Here is a 20,938-nt window from a genome sequence, read left to right as displayed (position 1 = left end):
CAATAATGATAGTAATAACATCAACAATAATAAAAAAAATACTTATTATACTTATAGTGATAAAGATGATAATAATGACAATTACAATAATATAAATAATAATAATGAATTATAATAATTGTAGTACGCGTTATATAAAGATCGCCTGATGCAAATTTTTCTCTATAACTCATTACAACGGTTGTAGAGCCGCTGCCAATTAGGCGCTTTGTAGCATTACTCAATGATAAGGTATACTTCCTCTCCGTTTTGTCAAATACCGTGGACACAATTGCGTCGTACTCTCAAAGTTCCCTAGCTTGTAAATCAATCTATAAGATTACGGTTGGTGACCGCCCGGGGGGGGGGCACTCAGTATATAGTGCATAGTGGGTATGTGCCGCGGAGGGGACCCCCATTTTTACACTCAAATTTCCGTTCCGAGGCATAGCATTTTTGTCTTATTGAGAAAAAGAACAAAGAAAACCGCTCCAGAGCATAGCATTTTTTTCTTCTCGAGAAAAAAGAAGAAAAAAATCCGCTCCAGGGCTTCGCATATTTTCCGTTACGCCGTTCCGCGTCGCAATTTTGGTGAAAAGCGGCCGCAGCTCGCTGTCCGACCATCGCCTCTGCGCTAGCGCGCCCGTCAGTCGTGCCGTCGGGCTAGCTGCATGTACGTTCCATAGGGATGCATACGCACTCGCACGCAGGCGACGCGTTCCAAGGACCCCCGTTTTCACAAACATTTGTAGTTCCGAAGCCCGTTCCGAGGACCCTCCTTTTTTCAATGAGCCCGCTCCAAGGCCCTCGTTTTTTGTCTCGCCTGCGGCACACCCCTACCACTTTTTTGGTCGAGTGCCCCCCCCCCCCCCCGGGGGTGACCGTTCCCCGACATTTGATCCGGCGACATTTGCTCCGATGGAAAATCTGCACGTTAAGCCAAACATAAAATCCAACCGCCAAACTGAATAAACCGTAATCATCATCATTGCATTATTCTGAACCTAAAAATCTATTACAATCCTAACTGTATATGTGCCCTCTTAGAAGCAAATGTCGTGTTACCTTGGTGACTGTTCCTCGATTAAATTAGAAAGAACAATAATTACAAGTATAATCATTATAATTATTATTGTTAACTTGACATTTATTGTTGATTTTGTTTGCTTGCAGGCAACGTATAAAACTCCCGACATAGGTAGCACGTCACAATACTGCGCACTCGGTTGGATAACACCGTTATTCGTCGTGGCCAGCACGGCGGGTTTACAACTCGATAAATACGGCAATGCAAGATAGTAAGTATCCGTGAGGGAGGGAGGGAGGGCACTGCAATCGACGAATGGATATCATGCGTGTCCAAAGAAACACGTAAAAGGGTCTCTTTTTTCAAATTGATAAGAGTGATAAGGGTGTCAAAAACACTACAATACTGAAAATGGGGAATATATTTTGCAAGGAAAGCTACGTGTTTACGGTCGAGTTTGCGAGGGTATGATATACAAAGACTGAAATGCTTTTTAATACTAGGATGTACTTTATGTGCCAACACGATGTGTTTGGGGTCCGATTTCAGCGAGCTGTGGGAGGTGGGGCGGTCCCGGTAGGTATCACGATCCTGAGAGCAGTAAATATCTGCGAAGCGTTCTTAAATCCACTTTTGAGGAGGCAATGTATGATTATTAATATGTCATTTTAGAAAAGCCCTAAACCCGTGTTTGGGGTATTATGGTATTTGTTTGGTATTTATAGGGTATTTATGATTTTCATTGTATACTTAGAACGCTATAATTGAAATGCCCTTGTAGCCACTTTTAAATGAAATACTTATGGTTTCATTTATCGGATATGGTCATTAGACTTTATCTTTAAAAAAGTACCCTTCAAACCCTAATATATATTTTCTTTAGAATTATTATACGAATCATTTGAGATTAAAAAATGAATCTTCAGGATTAAAACGAAATCCCATTATATAGATCCCATGTTGAATTTGTCCCTGTCCATTGTCCTGGATTTATTCAAATCCCTGCAATTTGGAGTTTACTCATAAACGATTGTGATTGAGATCTTTGTATCACATAATAGCAAGTACGACGAGTATTCAGTAAACGTGTTTGTAATCTGAGACATTTATATGCTCAGATGGAGGCGAAAACTGATCAATATTCAAAACGAGACGGCAACACTCATTATGCTTTGATTTGTAGTTTATCGATTAATGGATTATTTCAATTTCATTTGTGCGTGACCACAACGTTCTAATTATGTCTACAAGAAAATAATTGAACAGTGACATACGCAATTGGGAAATTCACGACAACTTGATAAAAGGATGTTAGCTGTCTGAAATCCCTGGATGACATTTCCTTAATCGGTTGGTAATACAGTGTTCCCCTTGATTAGTCTTTGCAAAGATTGATTACACATCCGCATCTTGCCTAATATTTCATTTAACCCGTGTATCCAAACCAAGTAAGAAGAGGTCCATGATGGATGGAACTGACACATTTTCATCAATATCAAATGGTATTTTCGGATTATCTTATCACTCTCTATGCTGAATGTGGTTCATGGCCATCCTTTCTTAATAAGCTGACAAGTTTTTTGCCTAATATTTCATTTAACCAGTGTACCCCAACCAATTTAGAAAAGGTGATGGATGGAACTGTCACATGTTCATCAATATTAAATGACTTTTTCTGATTATGTTATCACTCTCTTTGCCGAATGTGGTTCATGACCATCCTCTTTCCATAAGCTGGCAAGTTTCGCTCATGAATTATGATTAATGACTTCATATGTTAATAAATACTTGACGACTTGTAAAGCTTTACTTGTGATGCTTGCGGCAGCTATCCGAGAAGGAGAGGCGCCAGGTTGTATATAGCGCTGAACATGCTCAAATATATCACACCTACAAATAAAGGTAAAATTTGTTTTCTAGAAAAAAAAAGTAGAATCAGTCTTTCTCGTACTTTTATCATCAAAATTTTGTCTTGTACGCTAAGATATGCAAAACATGTGATAATTCAAAAAAGGGTTCGTCAAGACAAACGTGTTTTTTTTTCACTACGAAATAAAGATGATTACGGTCTGAAAAAAAAATTACAAGGAAAACCTTAATTGCTTTTTTTTCCCAAAATGAGAGATGAAAGTGAGGGTTGGCTGAAAAAAGGGGGAAAATGACAAAGAAGTCCATTAATTGTGATTTTAGTGTGAAAAAAATTTGACCAACAAAAAGAAGAAGACAAATGTTTGAATTCCCAAATAAACGTAATTTGTGTCTCTACGTTATAGCATACCAGCCTATGGGGGGGGGGGGGTGCTTCATCAATCCTAGCTTCCCAGGGCCACGGAAACATAATATGAAGGAGTGTTTCAGAATTTCCAAAATGTCTTTTAAAGAGAGTAGCTTGCTGACAGAAATGTACCACGAACAAACATTTAAAACACTCCAATCATGTGTCGGTTATATTTTCTGCTCATCAATGATTGCTGGGGATTTCTTAATGCTTTCTAGCATTTATTAATAAATATTACCCCCCTCTCCGATTTGTGTTCACCGTGTGTTCATAATCACTGGCGTACAGATGGGAACGGGTGAGGGGGGCCATGGCCCCCAAAGTATCATGAACAAGAAAAAAAGAAAAGAAAAAAAGACAGAAAAGGAAATTAAAAGGGTGACGTATTATATGATTTTCTGAATATTATGTCAAAACCTATCAAATTTGTATGAAATAGCTAAAAACGTTGGTGCTTCGCTGCCTCGCATTTTATTTTCAAATTAATTTTTTTTCTCTCCATCTGCCATATCTGGCCCCCTCACCAATTTCGGCTCAGTGCGCCACTGTTCATAAAGAAATTCCGTGGTCTGCTTGTACTTAAATTCAGTGGCTCTTATTCTGAAGTCGGGTTTAACTTAAACTCAGGTTTAAAGTTGTGGTTTCAGTATGGATAGCCAATTGTTACATAAATCACTAACAGTATAGATATCATATTTCAGCTCATTTGACTCTCAAATCATTCATAATCGTCTAGGAAGTATAAATAAATGATTGTCTTCACCATCGATGAATCAGGAAAGAGCACAATAAACATAAGAAACATACAACTTAATAAAAAAAAATTGACACTTTTGGCTTCCCATAATTTTAGCACAGAGTTAGACCATGGTCTAAGTTATCACGGCTTAACACGGACTCTACTCACCATTGCTTTGTCATGATTCTAACTCAGATCACATTATTAATATGACGTCTTTTCTTCTCTCTCTCTCTCTCTCTCTCTCTCTCTCTTTTATTCATCATTCCAGCTGTTTTCTTCCCGTCGAGGATAATATCATATTTGCCTTCCTAGTTCCTGGTCTACTTATCATCATGGTAAATATGCACAACAGTTGTTCACTTAACATGTTTAAAGGTATTCTCTAGTGCGCTTCAAGAACCAGAAGTTAAACATTAATCATTTTATGTTCACTTATCTGGTTCCACAATAGAAATATCGATAAAAAACATTGGAATGGGACAAATCCTTTATCAATCAATCTTTCAGTCAATCAATTAAACAATCAATCGATCATTAAAAAATCAACCAATAAATCATTTCAAAAAATCCGTCTAATTATGTGAATATTACAATTTTGAAATTTATTTCACATCGGTATTAAGCTACAAATCACACACGTCATAACATTTGAAAGTATCGAAATGAGCTTTGCTAAGATATAAATAAGTAATATATTAATTATAGCAGTAACTATAAGCGTTTTTTTTTCTTTTAAGGGGGTAACTGAATAAAGAATGTGTAGTCTCTCACTGAATGTGTGTTATAAATAGCTAGTATAGAAATATGCCACTTCAGATATCTATTGATAGTAATGAGACTTTAATCTATAATTTCATTAGTATTGTAAATGTATTACTTGGTTTCGTTATCATTGTAGCATGGATGTACAGAGTTGTGAGTTAAGGTGTATCATTCAAGTGGGCCTACATTACAAGACTACACCACTTAGAATGTTGCATTATGGGTTAGCAAAATGGCCGGATATGAGTAGTTTATGACTCGAGGCAGTGCTAAGGCTGCTGTTTTGGATTTATTAAACCTTTCTGATAAATTGCAAGAACGAGCCGTAAAAACTCGTTATTCTTGCTCAAGGTGTCACTGTTGCCAAAATATGATTATTATTCTGATATTATAAGCTGTTAAAACATTCTTCTTGTCAATATTCTAAAGTTATTCTAAACTACAACTTATATAAAACTTATGTCATAACATTTTGAAGTATTTTTTTGGTTTTATTTTATTCCATAGACCAATTACACATGTTTATGTTATGTTCTTTATGAATACATCACGACGAAGAAGAAAGATAAAAAGAATCTCCCGCAAGTCTTGTCGGTGGTGTAAGTATAATTTCCGCTTACACTCTTATTGTGAAATTATGCATACTTTCAAAATGTCATCAATATCTATTTGACACCCACTTCATGTAACGTTGTCGTTTTGCAGTACATTACATTATACTTTATTGCGTTGATGTATCTTGGTGCTCTTTTAGGGGCTCCGTTTATAATGTTTTACATGAATTCATAAAATTATGCATGTGTTTAATGAATGATTAAGACAGAGGTTTCTTCGAAAATCTTTTCTGACAAAAATCAACGTAAAGAAGGATGAAGGCGATACATGAAATTAATTAAATTCAATTATTTCCATATTCAAATCGAACAGTATAAAAACATAATAGATAATACATAAATGAGTTGATTAAAAATTACCAAAGATAACAATATCAAAAGCGTCAAAAATTACACAGAACAAGCAAAGAAACAAAACATGTATGTAACCTGAATATGGAGGAATTGCCAAAAACCAAAGACACTTATCAAGGGCAATCCCAGATTAATTATTTCGTATAGCCTTCTCAATATCACTCTACCAATTTGATGCTCCTTTTATCATGTTTACCATCGCCATTTTACTCCAATCACCCTCTAAAGTATTCCTATTCTAATCTATCCTCTTTGACAGGCCTAACGCGAGAGCATGTGCAGTGGTATCGGCCTTCTTACTTCTTGATTGGTCTTTTTTCGTGTTAGCACTTCGACTCAATGTCACAGCAGTCAACGTCTTATGGGCTTTTAACAAATTAGTAGAAGTAAGTATTTTTACCTGTGGACGCACCATGCTTTCTTCTTGATATAAACTTCATCCATATTAAAGTCTTCCATGCCTCAAAAGCTCCGAGCCTCTTTTTATTTGTTCTATTTCCCCACTTTTTTTTCGGGGGGGCATAAAAGAGGGATATTGGTCTTCCAAAACCGCTTTCAGTAACTCGCTGATCTGGACCATGCAGTCCCGGGCTAAGTCGTAAAATATCAGTTTATGAACATGATGAAGGGCAGTTCTGTGTTTGGAATACTCTTTTTTTATTGTATATCAATCTCGATCCATATCTGGGGCCCGTAGCATAAAACTTTTTACCTGAGAAAACTCAGAATGTTTTTACCGGAGTTTTCGTCCTGTGTTAAAGTCAATGGCAGAAATCAGACTAACCTTAGTTTTCAGTTTTTACCAGAGTTTTCTCAGGTAAAAAGTTTTATGCAACAGGCCCCAGATGTTTACAATTTTGTGATAAACAGTTATTATAACACGTTTTAGAAATGGCAAAGTGAAAATGAAAAATGCAACAATCATATCGATAGTTTTATTTGTATAGATCAAGCCCAGGGAAAATTTGACACGAGAAAGCGATTGTCTTTACTAGTATTTATAAATAAACGTTCACTGCACTCGGTCGCAAACAAGAAGCCAGAAGAGCTGGCGTTATGTCACACTGGCATCACTTTGGTTAGCTCGAGAACATGTCGACGGATACTTTTAAAGTAACTTTTTTCATTTATATTTCTATATTAATACTTTTATTCATACTATTTCAGAAGCATAATCCGAAGCATAATTAATATCTTTTTATTCTTTGTTTGTTTTCAGAGTATTTGCATATTTTTCCTCTTTGGAGTCTTCAGTACCGAGGTAAAAAAAATCAATATCAAATATTTGTTCAATGTACTATTGTTTTAACATTGACAATTTGTTATTAATTTGATTTTCATTGAAAAGAGATGTATCGGTATTTCCGTCATATTAATCAGTGAAATTTACTCTAGAGGAAACAAAAATCCTCTTCCTTCTACCTAAGCTAACTTATTAATTCGTTCCATTCTTTGTGGTTCAAGTTTTAGTACAGTACATTATCCTATACATACATGTATGTATTGTCAGGGTTGAACTATGGCTAAGAGGTGGTAGAACATTATTGTCACATAAAATTCTGAGGGGACGAGCTTTAATAGCAATAGGTTTTCGCAACAGTAAAACGCTTTCTGGAACGTAGAACTTGTATTGCCTAATGCCCTTCACGACAATGAAGTCTTTGTCGGGGGTTGGAGAATCGAAACAGTCGATTGGTCCATGGCTTTGCAATTTTTCGTCAGCTCCTAAACATTGAACGAAACTGCTGTGTGCTTGCATAGATTCTGTGTGGCGGTGCAAAAAACTTCCTAATTATACGCTTGCTTAGATAGCGTTTAACACTTTATACTTTATCAGAAGTCTCTAAGCGCTCAACATTAATTCAGCATACGGTAATTACCCTGGCTTTAGCAGAGCAGCTTTTACGCGCTCTGCGTTTTAAGGAAATAAATTCTTACCAGGTACCCATCCAACTCACCTGGGTTGAGTGCAGCACAATGTGGATACATTTATTGCTGAAGGAAGACACACAATGGCTTGGAATCGAACCCATGTTCCCTAGATTGAATGACGACGCCTCCTTATTGAGTATTAATGGTTCCATCCTCAAAACCTTTGTCTACTCGCAACATACCAGGGATAGGCCTACTTCTTTCATCCGTAGAATTGCCATTACCCGATAACATCTTCGTCCCAAACTTAGAACAAATTTTACGATCATGCTCGATCGTTGCAGAAAGAGTTGCAATTTAATGGTAGTCTAAAAATCAAAGGCGCATGCGCTTGCTTTTTATTATTTGCATTCAAACTCAACTCCCTCTGCAATGTGTCCACTTAGGCCTACATTGTGACATGATATGTATGATGTTGTTGTTTAAAAATGATGTATTTGGCTGTACGATTGATTTTTCCTTTTCCCTCTTTCTTCCAACAACATTTGAAGGTTCAAACAGAATATGAAAGACGTGTTGGACCATGCTGCCCGTGGTTTCGAAAGAGTTCTCGAGCGGTCATGGACTCACCGTCACCGCGACCTGGCTGGCGGGACGAGATCTCACAGATCAGTAACATGGGCGAGAACAGTATCGCTATGGACAATGAAAGCTCTGTTGTTTACGCTGGTCTTAATTCCAATAATAATACCACCAGTGTTGCATCATCGTCTTCGAATCACGCACAGGGGTCAGCGACCTCGCGGTTCAACGCAATCCTCAACTCCAGTCTGAATTCGAGTGGGAGGGCGAATACGATATCGGGTGCGCTGATGGGCAACGGTAATGGGGAAGCCCACGGCTCAGAAGGGACCAGCAAACAGAACGGACGAAACGGATCCAAAAGGATACTGATTGATCATAAGAAAGCGAAGGACGCCCTCAATGATTCGACTTCATCCATTGCTTCCACTGTTGCGTCAACGTTAAATCTAAAAGTAATTTTAAAGAACCGCTTTCTTTCGCAGTGTTGCTATTTTCTTCGCTCTTTCTCACCCTCATCCGCCTCTTAATAAATATGCAAAATAATGAATAGTTCACAAAGAGGGTATATTGTGACACTTTGACTCCATTTTAACAATAAGTCTAGCTTTGCAACGTATTCAAGTTATAAAGTATCTAAAATTTTCGTTTTGACCCCCCCCCCCCCATTGGAAAAGGCAAATTAATTTGCTGTGGTGTTAATTTAATTATGTGGTAGACTTGACTTAATTTTGCTATTAAGAAGAAATGGAGGCTACCAAAGTTGAAGCACTAAAAACATATTTATTTCCACTTTTTATTTTACTAACTTCACATCTAACTTAGATGTAATTGTGACTAAATTTAATCAGCTTTCAATTAAATTCAAAATTTCTTTGAACTTAACTTAGATTTGCATTTAAGTAATGTCATTATTGCAATCATGATATTAATTTTGATCGACTTTGAAATTAACTTAGACTTATGATTTTTTTTTTTTTTTTAAGTTAATCTAAATTTCTGTCTGCAGTTTATGTTGGTACCTGGGGTATGGGGTACGTGTGATTTAAAACAAAACCAAGAACGCACACACATTTTGAATGTCTCCAGTTGTAATATCCATCGCGTGATTTTTGAATAGTGAAATTCTGGGCGGTGAGTTGAAAAATATATATTCAGTTTCCTGTAATGATAAAACAAATATTAATAAATTTGCTGTTGGTAACATATTGCTGCAAAGTAACCAGGCAAATATTGTACTTAGATAACACTTTGTGAGCTTGAATGTAAATATTGAAGATACGAAAGTAAATAAAAAAATCAAGCAAAATTTCAAAATAACATCCTCTTAATTCTAAATAGATCTAATTCCTTGAAACTTAGAGTGAACTTTCATATGTGTGTTATATATGTTATTTGCTTTAAATTTCTCTACTTGCAGGCCAAGCTTAAAGTGTTTCCAGTTCGTAAAATGACAGATCAGACTGAGCATGTGAAGATGACCAACACGGACCAGTCAGACTCTCCCGATGATAGCCGGGAGACCAGCCCTCAACCGGCACCAAAGAAAAGAGTCGGCTGGGGAAAGATAATGGCGGGAAAGACGTGATCATTAAAATCTAGGTTGATCCAAGAACGCTTGTTTGGCAGAACCGCGGATGTGTCTTTCAAATGACTTTACATGTTAACCGGCAGAGACGGAGCACCTGGCAGGACCGGTATCAAGGCGTGGTTTTCTGATGTATCCGTCTCCGAAGAAGAGAAATAGAAATTACAGTTCAGATGAAACTTATGATATCGATATAGACATCGCTTACTTGTTGATGCCATACCGATTTTACCGATATTTGTTTCGGTATGTTGGTGAAAGAAAAATTCAGAGGGAAGATTGATGAAAACCTAAATCTGAATAAGTACAGCTTCGGAACAAAGAATCGATCTTAAGGATCGTAGTATATGCACAACATACAACCATTAGATGGTTGGGTTTTTTTTTCTTTTCATAAAGAACAAATGGACGTATAGAATTCCAACTCTCGATATCAATAGGTGGATAGAGCTTCCACGCGCTGTTTTGAGACCACCGGAAACAGAAGAAGTACTCCTAAAGGTCAATTGTGCACGAGGTTCCACACTTTTTTATTCGCCTGTGCTTGTGAGTACGTGGAGTACTTTCCGCGTCTTTATGTGGGCCCCATATAGGTCCTACTGTTTATTGTGTCATGGAGAATTTTGCCTTGGCCTCAAAAAGTCATGCGTGCAAGCGTGCGTCATAGAATTACGTGCTGATTTCAGCTCCATTCAGCTTTAATAGTGTACCGAAGCGATGACGCCAGTTGCCATGCATAGTGTCATGGCGGCCTGGTTCTACACAAATGAACCCGCCGAATGAAAGCGTGTGTTTCTCATAGGAGAGAATGGCTGCTATCGCAATTTGATCGCTTGCAGGCTATCTTTCAGACGAGCCAAATACAAATGTGTACAGACGATCGTCAGCTGCGACTCTGTTCAGAACCAGCCCGCCATGACACCATGGCAACTGACGTTATACTTCGGTATTCTATATGTAATGTATACCAATGATTTCAACGTGGCATTGACTAAACAAACAAGAAGTGATACATGTTGAGGCTTGACGTATAGGCCTACATAATTCATGTATTGAACATTTTGATGCCAACCATTTGTATCAGACTGATATCCTACATAGAAGAAACATAATTAAAACAATTTAATTGAAACGATGCCATCATTCTTTATTCCCTATAAGATAGTTTTTCCACTGCTTTCAGATAATCGATTTATAGTCATGATTATTTACGTATGCAGGTAGTCAAGACAGGATTGAAAAAAAATTATTGCAAAGTCACTTAATAACAAACTAAGTGGTTATTTTGACATTTGATGCCTTAATTTTCTTCAAAGACCTTGATAATTTTTCATAATATTCCTCATTCAAACTACAAATGAAAGAGGTGTATGAATACCATTATTGCAAAAAGGATTGGGGTAAGGCAATCAGAGGTTCATATACTTTGAAGGAAAAGTACAGCGCCTGTTTTTTTTTTAAGTCTGGCTTTAGCCCCGCAGCCTTCTACAGCGCGGTGGCATTTCAAGGAATACATTCCTGCCAGGTACCCATTCATCTCACCTGGGTTGAGTGCAGCACAATGTGGATGAATTTCTTGCTGAAGGAAATTACGCCATGGCGTGGATTCGAACCCACGACTCTCTGTTTCAAAGTCAGAAAACTAATCTACTGGCCCACAACGCTAATTCTCGGTGTGGACCCACCGTTGATTTTGTTATGTTGTGTAGAGTTTGCCAACGTTGTTAATGTCAATAAAATGTCCAAAAGTAACCAAAAAATATCTAGGTCTACCCAAAGTGTCCGCAATCTTAAACATGTCGTGCACACGGTATTTAAAGTTATATATATAATTTTTTTTTACAAAGCCAGTCTTTCTGTTCAGTTTGCCCGGAGGCGTTAATCTTCCATTTTCGTAATCATGTAGATATTTCTTTTCGATTTCGTCCTATTTTGTCGACTAAAGAGTAATTTGCTATGTTAACAAGCATTCTTTCTGTGAACATAATTAATTGCACAATGGTGTATATATCTTGAATAATTATAGTTATGCTGCTGTCTACTAGTTTATACAATGGTCTTGTTTATTTGATTTTCCAGGGGGTGTTTCACAAAGATTGACTTATGGGGTGTTGCAAGAAACTTGCGATCAATTGCAAGTCTATTTTTGGTCCCTAAAGCAATCATATGTCTTGCAGTTAATTGCAAATTAGTGATTGATGGCCAATCTGCTCCTTGAACAAGAAATTTAATCTGATTTGCTATAACTAACGTTGATCTATCAGTTGTAAAATTGCAACAGAATATTTGCAATTGATTGCAAATATTTTCTTGCAAGCCATACTTAAATCTTTGTGAAACACCCCCAGGACATTTACATTCTGAAAAAAAGTTTTTTTAATGTCTCTATATCCACCACGTGTAAACTTTTACTGACATTGTGTCGCCAACAGCAACGGGTGTGTATATAGATACTTGTTATATCACCATTTTATGACGAGGGATTTGGGCTTGTCATTTGTCCCATAACACCCATCGATATTAATAGGTGGATAGAGCTTCCACGCACTATTTTGAGACCACCGGAAACAATTAAAGTACTGACCAAAAGGTCAAGCGCGCGCAAAGTTCCACACTTTTTATGTTGAGTGTAGTCTGCAGGCACAGACCCTGATTGAAACTTTGATCAATAATTGGGTCTCCGCGCAAAGACTAGCACATACAAAACTTGCTGTTTCAATACAGGCCTTCAGTACATAAGGCATTAGTAGGCTGCACATTCAGACTCTTGACTCGAATGAATGGTTTGCCAAGCAGACTATATTGCGTGTGCGTGTGTGTACGTGGAGTACATAACGCGTTGATATGGCCTTTATACTGTTTATTGTGTCATGAAGTACTTTTCCTCGGCCTCAAAGGTCGTGGGTGCGCGCATGCAAGCTCCATCCAGTTTATTGATATCAATGGTAATAGTCAACTGATGCATTATGGGTCAATTGCATCGTGGGTTAGGACTGATCTGGGCCCCCTCTTACAAAGAGTAACGATTGATCCAATCAATCGTAACTCTATGGAAATCAATCAGTGTCATTTTTTTCTGCAGGATATTTGCAAAATGTCCTTTGTAAACAAAGGAAAACATACCAAATTGTCAAGAAATCCAAAAATTTATGGATATACATTCATATGTAAATTTTTTTAACAAACATTCATTTTAGATGTGGACTTTGCTGGCTTTCCATAGTTACGATTGATCGGATCAATTGCAACTCTTTGTAAGACAGGCCCCTGATAGTCGGAAAAATCTGATTACCAAGGGAGCGTTTCAAAATCATTTTCATTCGACAAGTTTTCAGATCTGACATCTTTCCCTGATGTTGATTGGCTGAGAGGCACTGTTCCTAAGGTAACAGTCGGATAAAATGGGACTTGTCGGATAAAACGCCAGACAAGTCCTTTTATGAAACGCTCCCAAGATAGCAATGAACGGTAATACGCAAATTTGAATTAGTGCCTGTAGAACTGAAACCTGCTTAACGATTCAGTATATACGAAATTTTGCCTTATCGTCCGACAGAAAAAACCATAATATGTTTGATTATAAATGAACAAAACAAAAACTAGAACAATCGTGTACTATATTTCGCGTGTAATTACCTCCAATACTGATATCATTCAGTGTGTTAATGTTGCTGATATACTACACATTGCCATGCCTAGTTATCTGCGTAACAGGAGGAGGATTGTATTGCCATCAAATTATTGGAAATATTTTGTGTTGTATGTTTTTTTTTATCGAATACTCAGAATGAGTTAATTATTCGTTGTGCCCGTTAATTTTGTGCGTTAATAATTTTCGGAATCGAACACACACAACGATGTTTACCTATCGTACGTTTCAAGCTAATTTCAATTCATAATCAAAATGGATTGAAATAGGTTGAAACGTACGGTAAGTGAACATATTCGCGTCACTTGCGAAAAACTCTTTAAAATTACCCTTAACATTTAAGCATCTAGTTTTTTTTCACTCTGAGTACTGTTTAAAACATTTCTTGAAAATCAATAGACCTTTGGGGAGTTTACATTTGACAATACATTTGAATATCGTACTGTATAATGTTCAAAATCATCGTACGAATACCTATTTTCAAATCTGTGACTATGCGATCATCCTTCTTAGAATAAAAGCGAATTTAATATCTAGTCGTAATGACGTCATAGCAGTCGTACGATTGGCTACGATTTGAAAGTAATTTGGCCTTTACTCCGAAATTAAGGCTTGCAATCTTTCAAAATGGTTATATTAGTATTCATTCAATTAATTTTAACCTCAAATAAAATGATATGTTCCATTCACATTTTTCAGAAAATGAGCAAAATGCGATTTGTTCCAAAATCGGATCGCGAGCAGTCGTAAGGTGTGCGGTGGCTTTTACATGAGCCGAATTTAAATATCGATGCCATAAAGGTATCACAGGCCTAAATAATTTCCCATAGACTCGTGTGTTAAAGGGGCACTTTAAAAAAATCATAAAAGATAAGGAGGATATTCGAGGGTTGAATGTTTACTACCAGTTGATAGGATATATGTCTGGCATTCCATATCTGACCAGGAAAGGGTACCTCGTCCGGCTCATTTGGCATTTATGAAGACTACACCTGACAGGATCAAATTCATCACTTGAGAGAGTAAAATGGCCCTAATTCTTCCGCCAGTAAAAAATAGTTCCAAAGTGGTGATATATCTTTCCAATTTGAAAAAGGAAGTTCAGTAGGTTCCCTCCCTAAAGAATCAGTGTTAGATTGTCAATCATATTCATTAATTTTTGTCAATCAGCAATATCAAATTTAAATATATTTTGCCTGCCAGTTGTAATTAGGCCCGTGAAACCTAATGATACATATTTTGAATCATCACCTTGTGAGGAATACAAGGTGGCGTACTTCATAAATAGGTTGGCATGGTAAACAACAAGCTTTAAAATCGCTAATATTATAATTGAAGAAAGATAAATTCATGATTTTTTTTCATATGACGAGGGAATGCCAGTTGCTAATCTTTCGATGGAACTAAGCAATCGAGCCCCCAAAATACTATTTCTGAGTACGAAAGAATGTTTTTATCAATATAGCGATGTGATTTTATTACAACCCTTTCCAAAAATAGAATATGTATATCATAATAATAATATATATTAATAATAATGATAATATAGGTCTATTTACCCAGGGAAGCCACTTCAGTTCTGGAAACTGTTCTCCCAGCGGGCCCTGCTATTATTATTACCCCCGGCTTTAGCTGGGCTGCCTAGGCAAGGAGGCAGTACCTAGAACAAAATGTTATATTTTTTCCCGATGTCATTGGTGTACATTTAAACATCATAGGACAGTTTGTATTCTATACATGATAAACAACAATTTGCTAGGAACCTCTAATTTTGCTGGGCACTCTTTGTTTTCCTGTAACTATGTTCATTATTGCAAAGAGACAGATACTCATTGATGACTTGAAATTGTTAGCGAGTATTTCGCACTGTTGGATTGATGTAAATGATATCGAATTGTGAGTCCAGATTCACATTAGTCGATCTATATCAACTGTTAATTGATGTAAATGAATATCGAAATTGTGAGTCCAGATTTACATTAGTCGATCTTTATCAACTGTTGATGGAAATGATATTGTGAGTCCAGATTTACATAAGTCGATCTATATCGAGTGTTGACGTAAATGAATATCGAAATTGTGAGTCCAGAATTACATCAGTCGATCTATATCGACTGTTGATGTAAATGAATATCGAAATTGTGAGTCCAGATTTACATTAGTCGATCTATATCGAGTGTTGATGTAAATGGGCAGACTGCCCCCCCCCCCTGACGAGTCACAACTGATCCAGGGGACGTGCCCCCCCCCCCTCCCCTGAGAAGCAAAATTAATAATTTGTAATGTATAAATGCAACTTGAAGACCTTTTTTTTTTTTTTTTTTTGCTTGTCAAATTTTTTGGCGGACGAAATATCCTCCCAAAAAATTGCCCCCCCCCTTTTGGAAAATCCTGGGTACGCCGCTGGTATGGTCCCATATACTGTTAATTGTGTCATCATTGTCGTGGAATAATTTTTATGTGCTTCAAGGTCGTGTGCCGGAAGCATATAGGAGCTCCATCCAGCTTTTTTTTACATCGATGGTTTTCATCATTATACAAGTATATATTCCGAGTATTTACTCCCCATCACGAAAGCAAGTTACGGGTCTTATTTTGGCCATGATTGAGTTAGATGTTTTTAGTTGAAACATCTAATTGAAAATGTATATGATTAATGATCAGTGGCGGATCCGGGGGGGGGGGGCACATCCGGCTGGCCGTGCCGGAATATGTCGTTCATACAACAGAGAACCCCCCCCCCCCCCTTGTTTTGTTTTTTTGTTAAATTTTCCTAGGGAACATGTGTCCCCTTCCAATATCCTGGATCCGCCCCTGATAATGATAAACGTGTGAAATAGAAGCTCACAAATAATGGATCGATTCTCATTAAAACCCTCTTATTTGCATACATATATCGCAGGTATGTTACGCAATCGATTCGTGCAAAAAAATTGTTGTGATTGAGAAATTGTACAGAAAGTGACTTATTTATATAACCAAACTTTGATCAAATAATGCATGGAAATAATAAATCAGATCATTTTTAATAATAGCTTATTTAAGGTGTAGAAGCTGATTATCATTTTCTTTAAGGCAGAGAAAGTCATTGATCGTGAAGGAGCTTCCCCGGGGGCTGGGGGCAGTCAAATATGGTACACATGCGTGGCCAGCATTGACCAGTCTTTCAAAACCACCCTTTCCTTGAAAATGTGAGTTTTGATACCGTTAACGAGTGCACGCGCGGCCCGCGTCCAAAGCTGAAAAAACACCCCTTTAAACGCATTTTTTTTGGGGGGGTCACGCATGTGTACAGCAATATATTTGACTGCCCCGCCCCCCCCCCCCGGGGGAGCGTCAAAGAAAATTGCGAAACATTCATTAAGAGTACTGAGAATGGAGAGAGGGGTGCATGGCGAGAGAGAAAGGGAGAAGGAGGTGAAGTGTGATCAGGAGAGGAAACGAATTATAAGCTTACAACCAAATTAGGCTAAGGTGTTTTGGTAGGGATGTGAGTGCGCATGGGAGTGCGTTTAATCCCTCGTGTTTTTCTATACTAACTCGTGGCACCATTTAATTAAAAAAGTTTCTATTGTCCACTTTCATTGAAAGCCAATTGGAAAGAAGAATAGTCATTTTAAAACTGACAATCTTGCCCCTTAGTAAGAATATTTAATTGACAGTTCATTTTCATGCTACATTTTGTGTGTAATGCCATATGTGTCACGGGACTTTCTTGTCCCTTTAAAGGAAACCAAAATACAAGGATAGAATCCATCTTATCAGAAAGAATAAAATGAGAGGAGCAATCTAAAACTTGTTTCCTCAAAATCGGTTATAGAATAAGCGAGTTATGAGAGTTTGAAAAGTCTTGTTGTTCTTTCTGTGATGATCCTCAAATTGGCAAACAGGCTTCAAAATGGCCGATCTTGGTCAACTCCCCATTTGTTTTGTACACAAATTTTTCAGATTTTCGCCTTTATTTTACATATTTCACATTATCTTCTCCTGACCTTGACATATGCGGTGTAAATTATATTTCGCCATGTTATACACAGAAGAGAGCGAGATGCAATTTGAAAGTTAATGGGGAATATTTGTAAATTTGTGTACTAAACAATTGGAGTGCTGTCCACCAAATCTGTGATTCTGAAGCATGGTTGCCGATTTGAGAAAAAAGTACAGCAACACTTTTTAAACGTCCATAATTATTGCTAATTTCTTATCCGATTTTGATGAAACTTGTTTTAAATTGTTCCTCAGTCTCATTTCACTCTTTCCAATAGGATTGCTTCTCTTCATTTGTTTTGGTTTCCTTTAATATCGTCAGTGGTTGGTAATACACATAGCCAGGGGACCGAAGCGCCCCCCCCCCTATTGGTTGCGCAAAAAGAGGGGGAGGAAAGATTTTAAAAAGGCAGTAAAAAAGGAGGAAGAGGAGAGAAACGAAGAAAGAACAGAAGATAGAGAGAGAGAGAAAAGTGAATGAATAAGGGAAGGAGAAAATGGTAAATTAAAAAACTTTCAGGTCATTACATTAAAATTGAAAATTTGAAATTATGCTCGCGCTTTGAGCTCGTATTGCCGGTTGAAGGAAATAATAATCTGCTCAATCTTGAAAACGGGGCTTAAATTTTCAAGTCAATATGCTTAAATTGTTCTGTGCGAATTTAGATTTTTCATTACGCTAGTGTTTCAGCTGGATACACATGTTTTTCATTGAAAAAAGGTGTTGTATGTCAAAGAATTTCGAGCTCCCATTATTATTAGTGAGATACGTATATACCGCATACATTCGTAATTCCAAAGCTTCGTTATTCCGAAGGTTCGGATATTCCGAAGTTTCGTTATTCCGAAGGTTCGTATTTCCGAAGGTTCGTTAGTCCGAAAACGAAATGAGGTTCGTAATTCCGAACGTTCGTTACTCCGAAAACGAAATGAATAACGGACCTTATTTCGTTTTCGGACTAACGAACCTTCGGAACATCGAACCTTATTTCGTTTTCGGATTATCGAACCTTCGGAATCACGCCACAAATGTTCGGATTAACGAACCCTTTTACGTTTTCGGATTAACGAACATCGAGGTATAGGCAATTTACGTGTATCGGAATTACGAACCTTCGGAATTACGAAGTGTAACCAAAACCTACCCTCTTAAGGAATTCCAACAAAAAGCATACATGGCCCTGGGAAGCGGGCCGGTGCTGGGGGTGCTTCAGCACTCCCAAAATTTTCCTGGGGGTGCTGCGTGTGTTATTTTCCATAAGCAGCACCCCCTGAAAATCTGGTAGGTATGATGAATGACAGAAATGCATATGTAAATGAAAGACGTTTTGTAGGACCCCCACCATGCCTAAGAATTTTCCTATTCAGTGCTTCAAATAGTGCTTAAATTCACCCTTTTTCAGATCAAAATATCAAATGTTTTCAGCTCGCGCTCATGATGTTACTAATTTCACGTTTATTTGTTGGTATAAAGAAGATATAATTTGGATTTTGATAGCCTAAAAAATCTGTAAAATCTCTATTTGCCGGAGGATTCATTTTAGCAAGATTGTCACCCGTCAGAGAAAAACAAGTAATGAAAATACTTACAATGTCTTTTGGATCCTCGACTACGACTAACTTGTTAAATTTAATCTCATTCACTTCCGATCTATTATTTACCAAGTTCATTGCTTGTTTAATCACCTTCCATGTATTTTGCATGTCATTTTTAAAGATTTGCAAACGATTAATAAAATGATTTTTCTTTTCGAAGCGAATTAGCATGATTTTATAAAGTGTATATTTCCGTTTTGACTGTTCGGTACCTTTTGTTTTGTAGTAAAGATTATTCTTCTGATTTATTGATCTTGATATAAAATTTGAAATCCAGGTTAATTTATAATCAATATTTTCTAAATTGACTCCTAGGCGAGCTAAATTCTTTGCAATAACTTTGCGTTTACTTGAACTGGGGTTGTTGTTGTTGTTGTTATTGCTTAACGATTGAGCAAGTGGATAATGGGCTAAGATGGGGGAAATGGACGGATATTTCCGAGGGAACAAATAAGGTTCGTTAATCATTTCGTATTCGGACTAACGAACATTCGCAATTACGAACCTCATTTCGTTTTCGGATTAACGAACCTTCGGAATTACGAACCTCATTTCGTTTTCGGACTAACGAACCTTCGGAATTACGAACCTTCGGAATAACCGAACCTTCGGACTAACGAAGCTTCGGAATTACGAATGTATGCGATTGTAAGAATCAGAGTGAGGATCGACGTTAGAAAATATATCATCTATTGACGCAGCAGACGAATAAGCAACACGAGTTGGTTTGGAAATCAGTGGCAAGAATGAAGCAGATAACATTAATTCGACTGAAGAGCACTGTCAGAAGCGGATCTAGAGGGGGGGTGGGGGGGGGTTGCAACCCCCCCAAAAAAAATCCGGGGACCATTTTTTTAAATCTTATCTTTTTATTTTACAAATTTTCATGGAGGTTAATTTGGCAACGACCTCTATACCAAAAAGAGTGGTGTTTTAGATGCAAGAAAACGCCATTTTCACACACAGATTTTCAAAAATTTTCCCTACTGTGGGAGGGGGGACACCCCCCTCCCACACCCTCCCCCCTCGCTCGCTCCAATCGCTTGGACTCGGTCGCTACGCTCCCTCGCATACCACCCCAACCCCCCCCCCTTTATAAAAAGCTGGATCCGCCCCTGACTGTTATGGATATTTTTTCATCAAATCTATATTGAAGTCAAAAGAAATCTTTGTTGTTGAGATTAATATAATGTAATAAACCAGCCAGGTATAGGGATGGGCTGATGAAGTCATATCTCGATTTGTTCTCAGTATTTTAGTATAATTATGAAATAAGGTTTATTCGAAAATGTTCTACCAGGAACTAAAATAATTGGATTGACAACAGATTAAGTTCATTAGATATTTTTTGCTGCAACTTATTTTATCATAATGGAGATATATCCTTAACACATTTATGAAAAAAAATGAAACAATTAAATGATTTCAATAACATAAGAAAAAGGTAAGTAGGGATGTGATATCATCAGCCCACCTAATGAATATTCATGAAGGCATGCCAAGAACTATTTCACCTGAACTATGCAAATCATTGAAATTCAATAACTTCGTTATTTGTTATCAAAATTTTGATGAAATTCTCAGCATTTTGCTCTGTGAATTTTACTCTATTTATTTAGATATATACACAACAAAAAAAGTAAGTCCCCCCTTAAACAAACATCAATAATTTCCGAACCAATGCGAGTTTTTAATATATTTTTACATGAGCCTGTAGGTAATTTTATAAGCTACCCTCTGAGTAAACGTTATGGACGTATTTCACTTCATGCTTCAGTGAGCACCGTCAGAAGGCAAAAATGTCACTTTTCAAAAGTCACAAGCCAAATATCATGACTTTGATTCCATTTTATTGGAACTAATTCCACATTCTCATCATAAAAAATAGTCAGAAGGCTTGTAAAAGGT

At 37.2% G+C, this 20,938-nt stretch overlaps 1 protein-coding gene and 1 long non-coding RNA gene across 2 annotated transcripts; both read left to right on the top strand.

Moving 5' to 3' along the window:
• Positions 1-1,163: 1,163 nt before the first annotated feature.
• Positions 1,164-6,136, top strand: LOC135154960 (uncharacterized). Its single transcript, XR_010294342.1, has 4 exons — positions 1,164-1,277; positions 4,295-4,361; positions 5,296-5,387; positions 6,016-6,136. It is a non-coding gene; the product is annotated as an uncharacterized LOC135154960 (long non-coding RNA).
• A 2,056-nt stretch (positions 6,137-8,192) lies between these two features.
• Positions 8,193-10,208, top strand: LOC135154910 (uncharacterized). The gene is made up of 2 exons (XM_064103149.1): positions 8,193-8,665; positions 9,631-10,208. The coding sequence occupies exons 1-2, from the start codon at positions 8,249-8,251 to the stop codon at positions 9,796-9,798; spliced, it is 585 nt and encodes a 194-aa protein (XP_063959219.1). The 5' UTR covers positions 8,193-8,248; the 3' UTR covers positions 9,799-10,208.
• Positions 10,209-20,938: the final 10,730 nt, after the last annotated feature.

Source organism: Lytechinus pictus, chromosome 8, assembly GCF_037042905.1.
Source record: "Lytechinus pictus isolate F3 Inbred chromosome 8, Lp3.0, whole genome shotgun sequence".
In the NCBI taxonomy this organism is placed as follows: Eukaryota; Metazoa; Echinodermata; class Echinoidea; order Temnopleuroida; family Toxopneustidae; genus Lytechinus; species Lytechinus pictus.
The sequence above is the reverse complement of the archived record's forward strand: the minus strand, read 5'-3'. Positions and strand labels throughout refer to the sequence as shown.